General features: G+C 50.9%; 7 protein-coding genes across 9 annotated transcripts in view; 4 read left to right on the top strand and 3 right to left on the bottom strand.

The window, feature by feature from the left end:
• Nucleotides 1–1,041: 1,041 nt before the first annotated feature.
• Nucleotides 1,042–3,911, top strand: H257_09449 (hypothetical protein). Of its 3 annotated transcripts, none has more exons than XM_009835665.1 (12): nucleotides 1,042–1,433; nucleotides 1,522–1,633; nucleotides 1,766–1,902; nucleotides 1,959–2,057; nucleotides 2,128–2,253; nucleotides 2,320–2,371; nucleotides 2,422–2,556; nucleotides 2,611–3,008; nucleotides 3,099–3,186; nucleotides 3,242–3,343; nucleotides 3,394–3,548; nucleotides 3,596–3,911. In XM_009835665.1, exons 1-12 carry the CDS (start codon nucleotides 1,059–1,061, stop codon nucleotides 3,872–3,874), a joined length of 2,058 nt encoding a protein of 685 aa, XP_009833967.1. In that variant the 5' UTR covers nucleotides 1,042–1,058; the 3' UTR covers nucleotides 3,875–3,911. The 3 variants fall into 3 exon arrangements, with proteins under 3 accessions (XP_009833967.1, XP_009833965.1, XP_009833966.1); XM_009835663.1 differs by having other exon boundaries at nucleotides 3,388–3,548; XM_009835664.1 differs by having other exon boundaries at nucleotides 1,685–1,902.
• Nucleotides 3,912–4,337: 426 nt separating this feature from the next.
• H257_09448 (hypothetical protein) lies at nucleotides 4,338–7,899 on the top strand. Its single transcript, XM_009835662.1, has 3 exons — nucleotides 4,338–4,526; nucleotides 4,585–6,139; nucleotides 7,196–7,899. Exons 1-3 carry the CDS (start codon nucleotides 4,360–4,362, stop codon nucleotides 7,811–7,813), a joined length of 2,340 nt encoding a protein of 779 aa, XP_009833964.1. The 5' UTR covers nucleotides 4,338–4,359; the 3' UTR covers nucleotides 7,814–7,899.
• A 201-nt stretch (nucleotides 7,900–8,100) lies between these two features.
• On the top strand, nucleotides 8,101–9,962 carry H257_09447 (hypothetical protein). The gene has a single exon (XM_009835661.1). The coding sequence runs from the start codon at nucleotides 8,159–8,161 to the stop codon at nucleotides 9,914–9,916; it is 1,758 nt and encodes a 585-aa protein (XP_009833963.1). The 5' UTR covers nucleotides 8,101–8,158; the 3' UTR covers nucleotides 9,917–9,962.
• A 624-nt stretch (nucleotides 9,963–10,586) lies between these two features.
• Nucleotides 10,587–12,671, bottom strand: H257_09446 (hypothetical protein). Its single transcript, XM_009835660.1, has 2 exons — nucleotides 11,652–12,671; nucleotides 10,587–11,214 (listed from the first exon to the last, which is right to left on the bottom strand). Exons 1-2 carry the CDS (start codon nucleotides 12,620–12,622, stop codon nucleotides 10,665–10,667), a joined length of 1,521 nt encoding a protein of 506 aa, XP_009833962.1. The 5' UTR covers nucleotides 12,623–12,671; the 3' UTR covers nucleotides 10,587–10,664.
• Nucleotides 12,672–13,110: 439 nt separating this feature from the next.
• On the top strand, nucleotides 13,111–14,972 carry H257_09445 (hypothetical protein). Its single transcript, XM_009835659.1, has 3 exons — nucleotides 13,111–14,067; nucleotides 14,214–14,276; nucleotides 14,343–14,972. The coding sequence occupies exons 1-3, from the start codon at nucleotides 13,133–13,135 to the stop codon at nucleotides 14,890–14,892; spliced, it is 1,548 nt and encodes a 515-aa protein (XP_009833961.1). The 5' UTR covers nucleotides 13,111–13,132; the 3' UTR covers nucleotides 14,893–14,972.
• Nucleotides 14,973–15,086: 114 nt separating this feature from the next.
• H257_09444 (nicotinate-nucleotide-dimethylbenzimidazole phosphoribosyltransferase) lies at nucleotides 15,087–16,276 on the bottom strand. Its single transcript, XM_009835658.1, has one exon. It carries the CDS (start codon nucleotides 16,263–16,265, stop codon nucleotides 15,150–15,152), a length of 1,116 nt encoding a protein of 371 aa, XP_009833960.1. The 5' UTR covers nucleotides 16,266–16,276; the 3' UTR covers nucleotides 15,087–15,149.
• Nucleotides 16,277–17,709: 1,433 nt separating this feature from the next.
• H257_09443 (hypothetical protein) overlaps nucleotides 17,710–17,853 on the bottom strand; it is a gene marked incomplete at its 3' end in the record, with an annotated part of 967 nt that continues 823 nt past the window's right edge. The window contains exon 2 of the mRNA XM_009835657.1: nucleotides 17,710–17,819. Coding sequence (XP_009833959.1) covers nucleotides 17,710–17,819 — 110 coding nt within the window. The remainder of the gene's footprint in view (nucleotides 17,820–17,853) is intronic.

Here is a 17,853-nt window from a genome sequence, read left to right as displayed (position 1 = left end):
ACAAATCAAAAATATAATGCGTGCCGTTATTTTCGCCCATATTTCATGTCATTTTCTGGATTATGTGAATCGAACTCATAGATAGGTTCCATACTAATAAGGCATTTCATAGTTGTGAAATACCCTATTCAAAAGGTGGCTTACAGCTTTCTATTACTCCGAGTAATAGTACTTCGAAGTACTACTGGTAGTACTACAGGGAATGACGTATTAAACGCCCCCGTGGTACTAAAATTTCGTATTGATTAAAGTATTGAAATTTCGAAGTAGTTTGTCCCAATACACAATTGAAATGCCAATTCGAAGTACCACGGGGGCGCTTAATACGTCATTCCCTGTAGTACTGCGTAGTACTACCATACGTTCCGGTGGCATGTACTACTCGATGGAATTAACAGCCAAGGTGTCTTGCTCACTTCAGAATCACATGTACTTCGAAGTACTATGTAGTACTACGTAGTAACTATTATTGCTCAGAGTTATTTGACATTTATACTGACTGTATAATAACAAACATCAAATCAAACGAATCATACATATACTTGAAGTACGTAGTATTAATACCTATTAGGCGTGTTCAATGACGCCAAATATTCGCATATTTCGGCCAAATGCGGATATTTTAGTGGATATATCCGGATATTTCGAAATTCCATTGAATACGTTTTTTTTCAATGTCCCCGTTCGAAAGTACGGCTGTCAAAAGTCTTGAGCCAATCACACTGAGCTTTCGTAAATTGAGCCAATCAGACTCGTTCACAAACCGAATCACTGGCGTGATACGATAGCGCCCCCACCCAAAATTTGTATCAAATCGACAATAAGGTGGTCTTATTTCTTTCCAATGCGTTCGGATTGGCCATTTCTTCTGGTTTATTGGCTAGAACTACTACATTGCCGCTTTCACTCGTGCGTTCACTATTCTCGTGGCCAATGTGTGTCATCGCCCTTTGCAAAGCCAACAGAAGTACAGCAATGGGCAGTAGTACTCTACACTTGAAAAGTGACCTATATTTAGCAGCTTCAGCACAACGAACCCTTGCCAGACGTGCCCCTTTATGCCAAAGGTCACAATGGCAAAGCCAAAGACGATAAAGGCAGCTCCAGTGTCTGATGTCGAGGCTTCGTCCGTGGTGACAGCACTAGTTGTCTCGAAGGAGGAGGCGGAAGCTGCGAGGTTGGCATTGCAACAACTCCAACTGGCCGAAATCGACAGACAGCGCATGTTGTATCAAGTGCAGGACGAGCGACAGAGGATGGTAGCTGCCGAAGTAGAATCGCACTACCTCCTTCTTGGCCATGCATTGACATCTCGAGCCAACTCGATGGGCGCTGCCGATGCATTCCGTCATCGTGTGGTGTCCGCATTGTGGCTAGGCGTGGTCTGCGATTGCCCATACAACAAGGACTCGCTTCAGTGGGGCTTTCACGGTGTACGTAGGTGTCGTGTGATATTGAAGGTTACTTACTACCAGGTAGTAGTTCGAAACTAAGCCTCAGTTTGTACGTATATGTGGGTAGGCTACCGTGCTAAGCGTCGTGATGTCTGTCCTTGTGGGTGAGACCAAGTCACCAGACCTGAACGGCATCCATGCTGGCTTTGGTGCACTGTTTTCACAGTGGCACCGACATGGTACGTAGGTGTGCATTTGACTCTTGACCATACATACCTATGACATAGTAGTAGCTTGGTGATGCTTGGGGGTGAGATGCTGAGCATCGCAAGACGAATTATTCCAAGTTGATGAATCAATGTGGTTTGCAGGGGTGCTGGCTGCGTCAGGTCAGCCACCAGTACTGTCGACGTACGAGGCCGTGGAAATCGCACACTTGCTAGAAACTCCTGCTACTACCGAAACATCCGTGCCCCACGACACGCTTCTGTCGCGAGCACTTGCCCTTGTAATGGCGTTCATTTCGAAGCGCGTAAGATCGTTTGTCATAGGTTCGTTGCATAGGTGCTGTTGCATGCAGTGGCCCCACGTCGCGCCATGGATTTGGCGATGGCAGTGGCCAAGAACTCCCCGCCTGAAACCCGCGACGTAGTTCGATACCTGGTATGGTTATTACCTACCTCTCATCAGATTTATTTGTTTATTCGAGGAAATCAACCCCCGTCTGGAATAGAGCATGCTGGTCTTGGGAAGTGTTCAAAACACAACCAAAGAAGCATTATTGCGGCCATACTTTATTGCCCATGGCTTCCCCTCTGACTTTTGGACGACTGACCCCCCTTGCGCCCCCGTTCGACGGGTAGTGTACATCCATCCCCCTATTATTCTCCCCCCGAAAGTATCCGACTATAATTTGGTATTCCAGGTCATATCAATGCTGCCAACCGTTCAAGTTCCTGCTGCCTATTTCCCCAACGGTAGTACAGTACTTTGTTTCAATTCACGTGTGGTTGACCCGTGTTTGTAGCCCATGTAGTCACGTCGTTTCACGTGATTTTAAGCGTCTTTGGCACGACTTCGTCCATTTCAGACGGGCTGCGCAATCTCGACGAGTATCAGCACCCCCACTCTGCTGTCGCAACATCACTCGGCATTCTCTGGGGTACGCTCTACCGCCAATAATCCCCTTGTTTGAATCATCAAACTCCCATCGTAGGGGCCACTTACGGCAATGCCAAAGACACGAGCCACGACCCACACACGTACATCAACACAGACAAGCCCATCATACTTGAGGACCTCTTACACGTGATCATTCAACACGGCTACGTCTACGCGTTACGAGTGAAGAACACTACCGCCAGTCGGCAAACATTGACCCCTGCGCTTGAGATTGCATGGTCATTATACGCAGCTGCGTCCAAGGCCTTCCACCCCATCGCCACACGAGCCCACGACACGATTCGATCGATGGACCCGTGCTCCATCGAGGACGTCGAAGCCATCCGCCGTCAAAGCCCTGGCAACATGGATATGGAGTTACGTCCGTACAATGCTCCCCCTGACATGGCCGCAGAAGTGGCCGATTTTTGGGTCATCTACGCTAGTCGTGTGGTATGTACGTATGCACTCACACTTGGCGTCTGCGCTGGATGTGATTGAAGGACTGGCTGTGAATCAAAGCATCTATTAACCGTAGAGTAGGCTACCCTGGTGCCTCCTCCCCCCCAACCAGTGATCATACCGCCCCCCCTTACTCTTGAACAACCCTCAACAAGTGGAAACCTTCTTGGTAGAATGGCAACCGCGCTTTGAATATGACGGGAAGTTATATGTTGTTTTTGTAGCGGAGACCAAGGTAGATACCAGCATGGCAAAAGCAGGTCACGGGGTCGCTAAGTCGCCCAGTGACAAAGCAGTGGCGAATGCCCAAACGTCTCCAGGACGAGGTACAACAAGGTGGACAGTTGAACGTCCATGTGATACCGTGTAGGGATAGGGTCGCCACCGAGACCACCGAGTCCACAAACGACCAAAAAGGCATCCACGAAGCGAAGTAAGAAGGCGCTTGTGCTCACGCCCGACGAGATTGCAAGACAGGAGCTTCGGCTGACCTTTACCGATCGATATGCCCATGTGCGCGAGGCTATTCAGGTACGAGAAATGCGGCTCCTGGTTTGTCACGGCAATATACATACTAGGTGCATTTTGCAACGTTGCTCAGCACCTTGACGGGGCAAGTAAACGCCGCCTTTCGACGGCACGATGCCGTGGACACGTGGGCTTCGAGGTCTGCTATGGCCACGGCGTTGCTGGCCCACCAAGACCAGTTACAGCAACTGCATGAGAAACTGCAAGGAGAAGAAGGGAGCCACCATCTCTCCAAGGCGACCATGGCAGACATGTGCAACTTGAGCAGTCTCTTGACCCTCAAAACCAACATTTGTCGTCCCGATACTATCCACAACACGTATTTTTAAATCAGTTCGAATCGTCGTTCGCGCCACCCAAATTGATCACTTGTGTGTATATAAGGTAATTTGATCGTACACTATATTCAGTCAGTGACAACTACATGTACATGTTGTGGAGACAAAACCCCAATCCCTCGGTAGTTGAGAACTGTCCAGGTGACTTCACTACAACACAATGTCATTGCAGAACGACTGCAAAAAAGGAAATGCTTGTCGGTGACCAACAAGTACAAGCATGGTCCGTTTGGCAAATGATTTGGTGCATTTGAGATGAAGCTATTACTACATAGTAACTGAGCAAGATTACCGTATATAAGTACATACGAAAGTGCTGTTTGAATCCACCAATCGTTGTCAAGGACAAGGGTAATTAAATTCCGACTTCCAAAGTGGTATACAAACATATAGTATAATTTGGATTTGAGGCAAAAAATACGCAAGGCGCCAAAATCAGATCAATTGGCGTCCATTTTGCCCAACACTGTCGGAACATGCGGCGTTCGTCGATGGCGTCAGCTTCGTCGGAACCTAGCCCAGAGCCGCGGCCATCACGTCCAAGCGACGACCAGAAGAGGATGCTGGAAGCATTATCCAACCAGGTGGAGCTTCTGCAGCAGCGGGATCTGCATCAACACAGCGAGCTTGATCGGTTGCGAAGGTAGTACCGTTACCCAGGATCCCTCCAAGAGGGTGGAAGACATAACGCCCTGCATTAGGTTGGTAGGAGGCGAGTCTACTGTTGCGCCATCTTCTCCGTACCAATCGCCACCTCCAAAGACTTCCATGCGAGCCGACCAACACATCGATGAAATCGAAGCACTCCGACGCGAAAAGCGAGACTTGCAGCTGCACAATTGCGAGTTGGAGGTCCAGATCCAAGACGCGGCCCACAGCATCGAGGGGTTCAGCGCCGCGATCGAAAAGCTCGAGGATGGGTACAAGACGAAGGAGGAAACGTGGAAGCGCCAGATCGCCGACCTCCAGCAGGAATGCGACGGTCTCGCACGCACGAACCGTCAACTCCAGGACAAAGTCGCCCAGGGTGACCATGTCAAGGACAAGTTGTCGAAGAAGGAGCAGGCTCTGGCCGACCTCCGCGCTCAGTTTGACGCGTTCAAGGTGCACGTGACCGAGTCGACGCAAGATAGAAAGGTGCTTGAGACGACCCAGGAGTCGCTGCGGGCCACCCAGGGTGCCCTGGACAAGGCGGAAGCGATGAACGCGTCGCTGACATCGAAACTGGACGCGTTGAAGGCCCAGCACCGCGAAACCAGCCGTGCGTTGGACGCCAAGACGCGCCAGCTGACCCAGCTCGACGCCACAAGCCGCCCGCAAGGCCAATCGGTGCTGGTTCGAACGCTGCGGGACGAAGTTCGTCTACTCAAAGGCACGCTCGAAGCTCAATTCCGCGATGAAAGGTCTGCGTTGCAGCAGCGCATTCAATCGCTGGAGCACCAAGTGTCGTCGTTGCAAGCGTCATGTCGGCAGAAGGACGATTCGATCATGGCATTGCACTCGGAAGCGATGGAGCGGGACGGCGAGCTCGGCGCCATGGCCGATGCCAAGCGGTTGGGGGACGCCAAGGCGGAGCGGCTCGAGCGCGAGCTGGCCGCCCTACACGTCGACATGGAGCAGCTAGTGGAATGCCGCGGGTTTCTCGGCGATAACATTGAGACTGGATTCAAAGAGTTGCTGCTTCAAGATGGAAACACGGATGCGTTGGAGCGTGAATTGGCCGATGTCAAAGCCCAGATGCACCAAGTGCAACACGAGTGCGATTCGTTGCGGGCAGACGTCGCGAGTCTTCGCGACATGAACGAACAGCTGCGCCACAAGCGCGCCGAGTGTCAAGCGCAGGTCGCCGCCTCGGAAACGGAAGCCATGACGTGGCGCGCCGACGCGCAGCGCTTGCCAGCGTTGCTCGCCGAGAAAACCGACTGGGAACGCGCTCGTGAGCAACTGGAGGCTACGATTCGAGGCTTGCAAGACCAGTTGCAAGCCATGTGTGACAAGGTGGCCGCCACAGCAGATTACGACACGCTCGTGGCCAAGTTACAACAAGCCCAAGAACGACTCGATACGTGGCAGCATGCCTCTGATGACCGGAAAGCCAGAGAAAAACAGATGAAGCAGTTGATGCAGCGGCTGGAATCGATTGGGAATCGAAACGGCGAACTGGATGCGGCACTGCAGCGCGCGCTGGCTCAATCCAAGCAAGATCATGTCGATATGGTGGCGCTGCGTGCTCGATTGAAAGCGTCAAAGGACAAGGTATATCATTTGCACACCTATACCTCGCAAAACAGCGAGCAGGCTGTGAATGCAAAGTATTTTCACGGCGCCACGTCATGTATGATACCTGACATTTGGGCTGCTTGTGTGCTGATTCGCCAGCTCTATTATTGTAATGCATTTCACACCGAAAATTGGACTTTTTGTGAGTGATTTCGCCAAATACTGTCCAATTTAAGCTTGTACAAATTATGCTTTACAAAGATTAGTATATATATATATATAGTTTTGCCCAACTAGGTCGAGTGAAACGTTTGGATTGGCAGAAATTCAACAGAACGTGATTTGATTGGCTTAGGCAGTTCTTTAATCCGATTCTGATGAGGGCTCCAGTTTCGAATCGATTTGGCAATTTTGATCAGTCCTTTGTGCCGACTTGTGAAGGTGTCAAAGTTGTGCTGTGGTGGTTTCTGTAATCACACTAATTTCGATCGCACACTATTTCGACGTGTTGATATACTGGTTTCCTGCAATCTGATTGGCTCAATCCTTGTGCCGATTCTTGTGTACATTTATTTGGTTGTGTCGATCGATTCATTCTTCTTCTCCATGTCAGAATAATACGCACAACAATATAATCTTGAATTGTCTTTTTTTACCCAATATTTGGACTTTTGTGCTGATTCGTTGCCAAATCTATCGATCAATTGTTTGTCTTGACTTTTGAATGTAAAGTATCACACTAATTTCAATCACACACTAATTCGATGTTGAATTATTCGAAGAGTTGATTGGCTAGTTGATTCATGTTTTGTGTTTTGATTGGTCGTATATCGATTCTCTGCCGATTTGGTTGGTCATTCAAATTGAAAATGCACCCAAATACCACTCCAATTTCGAATCGAATGAACAAAACATGTCAAGAAAAAAAAGGCCTTGGTATCACACTAATTGAAGTCACAAACACTAATTCGATGTTGACGCTGGTATCGGATGGGCACAATCAATCGTTCTGTACCGATTCTTGTGTACATTTATGTGTCGGTCAATTCATCCTCCAGTTTAGAATAAACACAATAACGATACTATATGTAGGTCGCTCGATTCGATGAGATGCAGCAGACTGTATGTGCTGCCCAAGACAAGCTGCGCGACGCCGTCACAATCAAGCACATGCTAAAGCAACAAGTGGATACCCTCAAGCGGCAAGTAGATGAACTCCACCACGACCACGCGCGGCAGAACCAAGATGGCAAGCAATGGCAACGACAAGTGGAACACATGCAGTCTATCATGGAAGGCCACACCAAGGAGCTGGTGGGGGAGATCGAATCATTGCAGCGGCAGGTGGCCAAAGCAACGAAAAAGACCGACGCTGCTGTCGACGCGCGGCGAAATTTGGAGCTCAAAGTGCACGAGCAGAATGCGACCATTGCCAAGCTGCACCAGGCTGTCCGATCTGCGACGACGTTGAGCCCGAAGACTTCGGGGACGACGCAGGGGGGGCTGTCGCCGTCGCGAAGGCGGCGAGAGGCGGCGGGGCGGACGGAGGAAGCAGAGGACGACAACCAGCGGACATGTCGAGGCGCGATGTTTGAACCTGACGGGGAAATGGCAGACAAAACACTCGATAGGCGGCTGGCGCCCAACCCTGCAGACGAGATGGAATCGCTCTTGAGAAAACTCGAGCGGATATCGCAGCAATACAAATAGCACGTTGGCTGTTCGTAGGATGATATACAATAGAAACACACCGGAGTTTGCCACGTCATATACTTGCTGTTGGTAACACATGTGGACAATTTTTGAATTAAGCTTACGAGAGTTTTATTCATGGCTTGTTTTCGCAATTCATCACGAGTCTTTGATTGGCTGAAGCAGATCGTAGCCAATGAAAAGGCCCAATGTGATTTCTTGTGGATCAGAAACCTACTACTACGTAGTATTTTAATAGGATTAAAATACTAGTAGTAGTATTTTACAGTTATAAAAAGTGTTAATAATGACAAGGTGTTGTTTTGACACGCTTCTTTCCACCATGTGATTGGTCATCCATGGATGATTGATTCATCACGTACAGTAACAAAAACTCTGAACGACATGGCTGGGTTTGAAGCGTCCGAGTTGCGGCAGGCGGCAGCTTCACGCTTTGGCGGCATTGGCATCCTCGAGGACATTGGACTGCAACTATGTGCCTTGCAAGAAACACCCGAAGTCCGCGTGGACAACCCAGTGGTGGTTGTGTTCTCGGACGACCAGGATAACGCTACGAATGCAGTTCGAGTTGTGGCGGCTGCATCGCAAGTATCGTACCACGCTGTGCAAGTGGTCAAAACCGATGCGCTCGACATGGAGCAGTGCTTGCATGCTATGCATCAAGGACGAGATGCCATCAAAAAGACACTGCTGGACAACCACCACGCCATGGTGATCGTCGGACTCCCTGCCTCGCCTGACTTTGCAGCGACCGCCGCCTCGCTCCTCTCGACCAAATCCGGACAAGACCCGATGACGCTGTTGGTGGCTACGCATAGCCCCGTCGTGGCTGCCATCTGCGGCGCCGTCGTCGAAGCCGCGGCGCACAAAATTCCTGTCGTCCTCGACGGCCTTGCCGCCATTGTGGCGGGTGTGATGGCCGCTCAACTCGCCCCGCATGCGACTCGCCACGTGCTGTTTGCCGCCAACAGCCAACCTCCGCACGAGTCTCAACTTCAGGACACAGTTGGCTTCAGCAGCCAACTACGTCGACCCTCCATCACACACATCGCCGTGCCGCACCTTCCTTGTGGCGTCGGCGGCCTTCACGTTTTAGCGCTTCTCCGCACGGCGTCACTCTTGATGTCTTCCTTAAGTCTTCCCAAACACCCCCCGACCAAACCTATCGACCCGCCTCCTGCCACCGCCCCATCAACGCCATCCGGTCCGTCGTCCGTCGTCGACGGGTTGCTGCCACCCCCCCCCGAGCTCCGCATATTCCTCACGTCCGTCATGTTTCTCACGCGGCTTCCAGCCTACATGATCATCCCCGACCTAGACCACAACGTCCGGGAGCTCGTGCCCTCGTTCTGCTACTTTCCGTGCATCGGGTGGGCCGTGGGGGCGTTCGCCGCCGTGTGGCTCGTGGGGGGCCTCGTCCTCTTCGGGTCTACACCCGTCGCCGTCATCCTGTCGACGTTTGCGTCCGTGTGGCTCACGGGGTGCTTCCACGAGGATGGAGTCGCCGACACTTTCGACTCGTTCGGGGGCGGGTGGTCCAAGGATGACATCCTGCGCATCATGAAGGACAGTCGGCTCGGCACGTACGGATGCATGGGACTGCTGCTTATGACCGCGCTCAAGTTGGCCGTGCTCGCGCACCTCGTAGACACGACCACCACCACCACCACCGTAGTAGACCCCCCCCTCTTCTCGATCGTGTCGGGCACCCTCGTCGCCGGCCACGTCCTCGGGCGGTACTCGTCGCTGTTCATTTTGCAGTTTTACCCGTACATTGAAGACGAGAGAGACCCCAAGGGCCCGTTGTACAATGGAATCGGAAACAACCTGCACCTGCTCACGTCGTGGCGGGTGTGCACAGCTACGGTCTTCACGGCGCTGTCGATGGTGTCGCTGCTAGGAACGTCATTGGGATTGTGCGCGTTTTCTGTCGGCCTGCTTGTATCGTTTCTGGCGGGGCAGTACTTTTCGGGGGTGCTGGGGGGGGTTATTGGCGACTGCCTCGGGTGTGCCAATCAAGTGGTCGAAGTCGCCGTGTATCTCACTGTCGTGGCCGTTCTACACATCAGCACCAGCAACTGGGGGCTCAATGGGCTGTAGGCAACCACGGCTGTATAAATCAAAAATAGCTTTTTGCCAGTAACGATCCCTATGCGATCATCCTCACTGTTTGCACTGTACGAATGACGATTTTTGTAGTCCAAGAAATCATACGGGGGATTTGTATATATATATATCAACAAGTCCCTTTTAAGTTGTATTGTCAGTATTAACCCCCCCCCCCAAAGAATATAGTGAAGGCCGCCCCCATGGAGCATATTTCACTTCTTCAAGTGCCTGTGAATGACATGTGAACTTAGTTCCAAGTACTGTATTTGCTTCCCATCATAGCGGGGGTTCATATGAAGTACTTATTGGTACTAACTAGTACATGGCCGGTGAAGTTATGTAGGCAGAGGGCGCGTGACGATTCATGTTAACAGTAAATGCGCGAATAACGAGTTCGTCGAGAACTTCAGGGCACTAACTACTGTTCTATGTCTGTACGTACTAGTACTACTTACTGTACGTTATCCCACAAAAGAAAGCTTACTACACCGATATATATATATTATATATATATATACAGAAACGACGTTATCCCACAAAAGAAAGCTTACTGTACTACTCCGGTGTAGAACTGTATATATATATATACAGTTCTACATATATATACAGTTCTATATATATATGTACAGTTCTACACCGATATATATATATATAGAAACAATGTTGCCCTTTCACCTCGTCTTGTTTTTCATTACAAGAATCTACCGATGGACAGTGTCACACATGGTCCTCGTCGTCGTCAATTGCGGGCCTTGTGCTGCAGGCGAAAGTACCGCTTTGTGCGGCTCCACATGCCGTCGTTCGTGTACACAACAACCCCAAAGAGGACAATGCCAAACCCCATAAACGCCAACGACCCCGAGTAAGTCACTCGTTCAGGGTGCTCAATCGTGGCTTCGATGCCAAAGTTGACAGGTTTTTCCTGGCGCACGTTGGGGGCCGTCACCGCCGTCGTGGCCTCAGCTACTTGTCCATTTTCAGGGCTGTTCTCGTGCCCCGAACGGTGCAAGTGCCACCCTGGCAACATACTCTCAATTTCGGCTGGCTTTTCGTATGGCACCCAGTGCAGCTGCTTGCACGAATGTTCATCCGTCTTGCCATCCGCAAACGTAATGCCAGAGAACCGCAAGTACTCGCTAAACGACCGCACTGACCCAAACTTGTACGTGTCCCACTCTTCCGTGTCGACCAATCCCTTGAATGGCTGCCCCACCATCAGCTTAAACCGGTTCACGCCCATCTCTTCTTGACGTTTCTTCAGCTCCACATCCACTTTGACGTTTTCGAACCTATATATATATATATATTTATATATATATATATATATACATGATCAAGACAGTACGTATCACAGCTCGTACACACGACTTCCAGTAAACAACGAAAAACAAATTGGATTGATATACTAGTGGAATCATATATAAATATTATCCTTGATGCAATAGACACCGTGTCGCCAACAAACAAACAATCCAAGCACTACAACGGACAACTATCTAAAAGTACTGGCGGCAAATATATATATATATATATATATATATATACATACAAAACAACTCCACTGCCACCAAGTATATATGTTATAATATATATATATATACATACAAACATCCACTGTCACATTTTCATCGTGTTTCCCGCCCACAAGTACAATCTATGGATATATATATTCCCAATACACACAACACACACGCTTGTACAGAGTGGGTGGTGGTGCTGTACCTACCTGGCAGGTACGGACGTGTAATTGTGGTAGATGACTGTACCGGCCGTACTAGGGCTATACATGTCGTAGCCGTACGTCCATAGATGCGACGCCCGCAGAAACTCTTCGCCATCAAACATCCACAGTGTATGCGGGTCAACACGCACTCGAGTTTCAGCGTGGCACTTGCTAAAGCTCAAGCCAGCCCCCCACAGCGCTGAGAGCTGGGGGTACTTGGGGCGCTGGATCATGCTGGCGCCGACGGTGCGCACGCAGCCGTTGCCACCTCGAATGGTCGTGCACAGGTGCGGGAGCTGGTCGGGTGGGTTGTTGGTCCCGTCGGGGAGGATGTACCCGTCGTGACAATGGTGCAAGTACGTGGACAGCACCGCCATCTCGTTGTTCGTGGCCTTCCATTCGCCCACGAGACCTTCGTCCCACTTTTTGGTGAAGATGCTGTGGGCGTCGAGCTGGAGGCAGAACTCCTGATCCCCTACGAGCTTTTGCTGGTGGTGCCGCGCGTACGTGGGTCCGCGGGAGTCGTCGGCCAGCCGCTCGTCGATCTTGATGTGGCTCTTGTACTTGCATTCGTCCTCTGGCCATTGCTCCTTGGCAAATGCGCAGTACGCGTCGAGGCAACGAACGTCCTCGGGATTCACTTGGTCCACAACCCCAAAGTAAACGCGGTCGGGGTGGGTCGCCCGCGTGAATCCCGTAAACAGGGTGTACCCGCAGCGATAACCGTCTCGGAACGTCGACAGACCCACGAAGATGTCGAACACGTCGGGCACTCGCGGCGGCGGAGGGCGAAGGGAGCTACTCGCCGCGTCAAGTGGAATGTTCTGCGTCAACGGATCCATGGTTTCGTCGTAGTTCTTCTTGTTGTCATTCTCTGGCCATGAGAAGGCAATGCTTTGTGGACGAGGGGTCGTCTCCGCCGTTGCCACTGCCGCGACCAGCGCCATCGTCCAGGCTACCCCTCGCAGATTCATAATGCCTACGTGGTCGACCGGGTTAAAATGCCGTCCTTGCCACTCTGAGATATTATGTGTATTTCCCAGAATAGTCGAAGGGGGTAGCCAATGAAAATCGATTCCCAGTTCTGAACACAAGATCACATCTTTACAGCACTACTCTTATTCTGGATCGCTACACATCGATGATGAATATATATAGGAGGACATCGTCTATAGCATGAAGACATTTTCATAGTACAACGACCAGAGCCGCAATCCGAGGAAGCTAACGTTATACGGAGTAAAGTTGTGCAAGGAATTGTAGATTGTCCCCGTTGCATGTGTTTTGCCCAACTCTGAACATTTTCCATTCGAAGCGTCGGATTGGCTATAATAGTGCCAATTATTGAATCAGTGGGGTCACACTATTTACAGTTAGACTGTGAGTACGTTCAACAGTCGCGTCGTCCGGAAATATCCGGCACTTCGAATTGGAACCATGTTGTTTCGCCTATACTAGTATACTACACCACCACACGCACCAAGATGACACATGGACCATCGGTGTTGCTACTGTCACTCCTGGCATTGACGGGCGCTACACAAATAGCGATCATCAATCACCACGACGACCTACCTGTGCCTGTATCACCCTTTGAACAACATATACCATTGGATGGCGGATCAGACCGCCCACCGCCCCCGCGTGTCCCCATTACCAGCACCGTGTTTGTCGGCCTGTCGTCATTTCGCGACGGCTCTCGTTGTGGGTACACAATCTTTACGGGACTTCAGCGCGCAACGTACCCATCGCGCGTTCATTTTGGTGTGGTGGATCAGCTGGATGACGGCGACGAGAGTTGTTTGGATGCATATTGCAAGCTAGCACGGGACGCGTGGCCTGACCACCGCGACTGCCGGTACAAGAAGCAGATTACAGTGGACACACGACAAGCTAGCACATCGCGCGGTCCTAGTGTCGCCAGGCACTACCAACAAGCGTTGGTGGGGGATCAAGATTTTTGCCTTCAGTTAGACGCCCACAGCATCTTCACACGAGACTGGGACTCGCGGCTCGTGCAAGAGTGGGGCCGCGCCAACAACGAAATGGCTGTCTTGACCACGTACCTTCACGCGTACAGCCCATCATATGTCGACGAAATGGGGACGAATGTTGACCACCACCCCGGGCAGTATCCGCACCTGTGCACGACCGTTCGTGGCGGCAACAAGTGCGTCCGCAACGAAGGCGCCAGCATGCTTTTGGGAGCTGAGCAGCCCCAGCTCTCGGCGCTGTGGGGGGCTGGCTTAAGCTTTAGCAAGTGCCATGCCGAAACTCGAGTGCGTATTGACCCGCATACGCTGTGGATGTTTGATGGCGAAGAATTTCTCCGCGCGTCGCATCTATGGACGTACGGCTATGACATGTATAGCCCAAGTATTTCTGTGATTTACCACAACTACTCGTCCGTGCCAGAGAGGTAGTACATATTCACTTCGTTATGTGTATGCAGTATGGTATGGAGTACTACATGTTACACTAGTAGTGGCTTGATGCACACAGACTGTATGTTGATTAGTTCCAATATAGCCATTGGGATTCATTCAAAACCACTCACACATGTAGGTTTAACGAAATCCCAGTCAACTTTGTCATTCGAGCCCACGAAACAATGCTTGGTGTGAATCGGTAAAGCAACATTCCCCCCCCCTCCCTTGGGGGAACGAGTGATTGAAAGTTTGGTCCTATTTATAGATACAGACACACCGTGGGGCTGTCCGTGTTTGGGCCCGTGGACGAGGAGGACTTGAACTTGTACCAGTATGGTCCAGTAAGGTCGTTTCAACAATACCTTGCGTTTGCCGGTATCGACTTATCGACCGACACACCAGATCGAGGGTCGTGTAAGCAACTCCGCTGGCAGCCTTATCTAGACGCTACTTTGATTGAGGAGCTCTTGCCTGGGTGGACCATGCGACAGGGCCCTATGCCATCAACCAGCAACGAGGCAGCATTAGACAGCGCAGCTGGGAATAGCGCTCTTCACTTCAACGACGACGATGCATCCCCAAATGGGAATGGTCTTTTACTGCCTGATGATGTTATGGCAGTTGGCGTCCGACAAGGCAAAGTACTCAGCGGGTCGCTGCTACGTGTCCAGCATTCAAACACCAAAGGCGGCGTGCCTTATCAAGTGCATGTGATGATTGCCATGGCGGCCATTCTGGTGGGGCTCGCCGCGTTCGTCGTCAAGGTCAACCGTCGAGCCATGCGGCGCCAGCTCAAAAAGTTTGTGCTCAAGTAATACTCATGTCAATGTTTACATGTTGTTGGGTAGTACAATTTAATATTAGTAATGTAGTACGTGAAAAGTTGTCGTCGGAACTTTCTCGTTCCATCACGTTTTGTCATAATGCCAAGAATATCCCTTGTCCTGGTGATAAGCACCTTACTGTTAGTCCATGTATTCCGTACTTGATGCCTTCGTACAGCGCAGTTTGCCCACGGAAAATACTATGAACCTTACTTAGGTTGTATAAAGGTTATACAATGGATTCGCTCCTACGACGTAGCAACGTCACTGGCTGGGTTCACGCCCACTGTGCCTTCAATGACTCCCTGCAACGACGCCATATCTTGAACCAACTTTGCGGCACACTGCAGGATCGGCACACAGAGGACGGCCCCCGTGCCTTCTCCTAGCCGCATGTTCATGTGCAGCGGTGCCCCAAGCCCCCCCAGAGCGTGGAGAAGGATCGACGCGCCCTTTTCTTCGCTCTGGTGGGATAGAAACAGGGCATGGGCCATCGCGTCTGGCTCCAACCGCAGGGCGACCAACGCCGCCGCCCCCGAGATGAACCCGTCCACGATTACAGGCACGCGGCGCCGTCCGGCTTCCAGCATGGCTCCACACATGGCGGCGATTTCGAGGCCCCCGACAGCCGCCAACGCACCCAAAACGCCATCGTCTTGGATGGTTTGCGCATTTGTAGCCAGCGCTAGTTGCACCAATCGAACTTTGCGCAGCACCCCGTCGTCGTCGAGCCCCGTGCCGCGACCGCACACGTCTTCCACGGCGACATTCGTGACAGCAGCGACGAGTGCACTGGCGGACGTGGTGTTGCCAATGCCGAGCTCCCCCACACATATCACGTTGTGCCCGAGGTCGTTAATGTACCGACTGGCGGTGCGGCGGCCGACTTGGAGGGCGGCTTGGCACAGCTCCAACGACATGGCTGGGCCAGCAGTCATGTCGAGGGTGCCGCGGGCGACGCGGGTGGAGCTCGCGCGATCGCTGTCGATGCCCACGTCAATGCAAGCGACAGGAATATTCAACGCAGTCGCCATCACCGTGACCGCCGCGCGGCCCTGGCACACGGTCTTGTACATGAGCTCCGTCACTTCGCGGGGGAAGGCCGATGGTCCATCAGCAGGACCTCGCTTTGTGATGCCGTGGTCACCTGCGAACACAAGACATACTGGGGCATGGACGGTCGGCGTGAGGGATTGCTGCAGCACACACAGCTGAATCGCAACTTGCTGCACGTGGCCAAGAGCGCCAGGCGGCTGCGCTTTGGCATTCATAAGGGCTGTCACCATTTCAATCGTGATGATCGTGGCGGCATCGTCGGTGAACGCGGCATTCGGCTGTGGGGATGAAGTCGTCGGGGTTGCCATGTTGACGTTCGTGATTGACAAACGAGTTGAATCGTCACATTGACGGTAGCCAATCCGGTGACGAAAAAGAGCGTGCCTAAGGCTTTGATTGGCTAAAGTACAAGTACCTTTGTTATGTTTTCACCTCATACTTGACTTTTCTTCAAGCTCATTTCTATTGAGGTTTTGATTGGATACAATTATAGTGTATTATTATTGACTTGATCGTTGTTGAAAAGGCCTCGTCCGGGTACTGTATCGGCACGGCCTACGGCCTACCTGCCGCTTTTCCCGCGAGAGGAATCGATAGGACATTTGGTGACGTGCACGATTGGGGCTCACTCCTCGCCAAGGCACCTGAAGGCTTTGTCGATTGTGGAAACACAAAAGGAAAGAAGGTAACGTTACTATTATCGATGGAGGGGTGTTGATGAACATGACAGTGAACTAAAAAAGTGAAAATATCTGTAACGTTAGAGCATCCCCACCAGCTGATGTAGAAATGTAAAAATCTTCAAAGTACATCACTACATCAGCAAAATTTACATTTTTCAGACTCCCACTGGTTGCCAATAAATTTTACATCATGATGTAAACGCTCCATAACACTCAGATTTCTGTACAGATCCATCTGTTGGGTCGTTTACAGTTCTATGCGATTGAGGTCCCAATGGACTTCTTCAACGAAGCATGCCATCCCGACGTCCTGAAGCTCGCCGGCAGCATTAATATGAATCTTACAGACAATAGAATGTAAGCCAACCCTGCTGCACTAAATTTTCCACTGGCGAGAGCTCCAAAACCTCAATTGCTCCATCAGGGCTACAATTTCCGCCAACCGGTGTGGATTGGCTGTGAAGTGATATGCTACTGTAACAGCACGCACCCAATGACGGGTCTTTTCAGCTCTATGTTTACATCAACCGGTGGGGGTGCTCTTAGGCTGAAAACAGTTCCACGGAACTAAGTTGTCACGGAACTTCGCCTGTACGGTAGTTCGTGTGTGGATTCGGTACAGTACAAATTTCCAGATCGCTCGAATCATGAATTGACGCTATTGGCTACTTCTATTGAACTTCTGATTGGCTGAATACAATTGTCCATTCTTTAATAGCCAATCTGATCCTCGATTTGTTAGAATACTACTGGTATTAATACTCCGGAGTACGTAGTAACTTAGTAGTCAGCAGAAAAAACCAAGCGAATTGTGGAATTTTCAAGTGACGTCACAAACCCACGACCTTTCGGACCTCATACGTTTCCCGTGGCTATGATGATGCTTATGGCGTGCATCAATCACGTGAAGCTATAATGCACGCAAAAGGCAGAGCGCCGCACGTTGTACACTGTCGGATCGTTTCGAAGGCAGGGTGGATCATGGTGGATGTATTCTGACGTATTCCTGCATCACAGGAACAACGACACACACCTTTGTTATAAACACACTGGTTATAGCCGTGGCAAATTATAGCGGGTCAACTCGGCTCGACATTCGATGGCTATTCAAGGCTGCCACGACCTCCTTGGCTATCACGGGATCGTCGTCCATCTCATCATCGTCACAGTCAAATGGATCTTCGTCATCGTCATCAACATCGTCGTTGTCGTC

The sequence above is a fragment of the Aphanomyces astaci genome, assembly GCF_000520075.1.
Source record: "Aphanomyces astaci strain APO3 unplaced genomic scaffold supercont1.23, whole genome shotgun sequence".
In the NCBI taxonomy this organism is placed as follows: domain Eukaryota; phylum Oomycota; class Saprolegniomycetes; order Saprolegniales; family Verrucalvaceae; genus Aphanomyces; species Aphanomyces astaci.
The sequence above is the reverse complement of the archived record's forward strand: the minus strand, read 5'-3'. Positions and strand labels throughout refer to the sequence as shown.

Coding starts and splice junctions, on each gene's coding strand:
- H257_09449 (XM_009835663.1), top strand. CDS start 1,059: ATGCCAAAGGTCACAATGGCAAAGCCAAAGACGATAAAGGCAGCTCCA. Junction 2,557..2,610: donor ATCACTCGGCATTCTCTGGG/GTACGCTCTACC, acceptor CTCCCATCGTAG/GGGCCACTTACGGCAATGCC. Junction 3,187..3,241: donor AACAAGTGGAAACCTTCTTG/GTAGAATGGCAA, acceptor TTGTTTTTGTAG/CGGAGACCAAGGTAGATACC.
- H257_09448 (XM_009835662.1), top strand. CDS start 4,360: ATGCGGCGTTCGTCGATGGCGTCAGCTTCGTCGGAACCTAGCCCAGAG. Junction 4,527..4,584: donor GAGCTTGATCGGTTGCGAAG/GTAGTACCGTTA, acceptor GCCCTGCATTAG/GTTGGTAGGAGGCGAGTCTA. Junction 6,140..7,195: donor TGAAAGCGTCAAAGGACAAG/GTATATCATTTG, acceptor TACTATATGTAG/GTCGCTCGATTCGATGAGAT.
- H257_09447 (XM_009835661.1), top strand. CDS start 8,159: ATGATTGATTCATCACGTACAGTAACAAAAACTCTGAACGACATGGCT.
- H257_09446 (XM_009835660.1), bottom strand. CDS start 12,622: ATGAATCTGCGAGGGGTAGCCTGGACGATGGCGCTGGTCGCGGCAGTG. Junction 11,215..11,651: donor TACACGTCCGTACCTGCCAG/GTAGGTACAGCA, acceptor ATATATATATAG/GTTCGAAAACGTCAAAGTGG.
- H257_09445 (XM_009835659.1), top strand. CDS start 13,133: ATGACACATGGACCATCGGTGTTGCTACTGTCACTCCTGGCATTGACG. Junction 14,068..14,213: donor TACTCGTCCGTGCCAGAGAG/GTAGTACATATT, acceptor TCACACATGTAG/GTTTAACGAAATCCCAGTCA. Junction 14,277..14,342: donor ACAATGCTTGGTGTGAATCG/GTAAAGCAACAT, acceptor TCCTATTTATAG/ATACAGACACACCGTGGGGC.
- H257_09444 (XM_009835658.1), bottom strand. CDS start 16,265: ATGGCAACCCCGACGACTTCATCCCCACAGCCGAATGCCGCGTTCACC.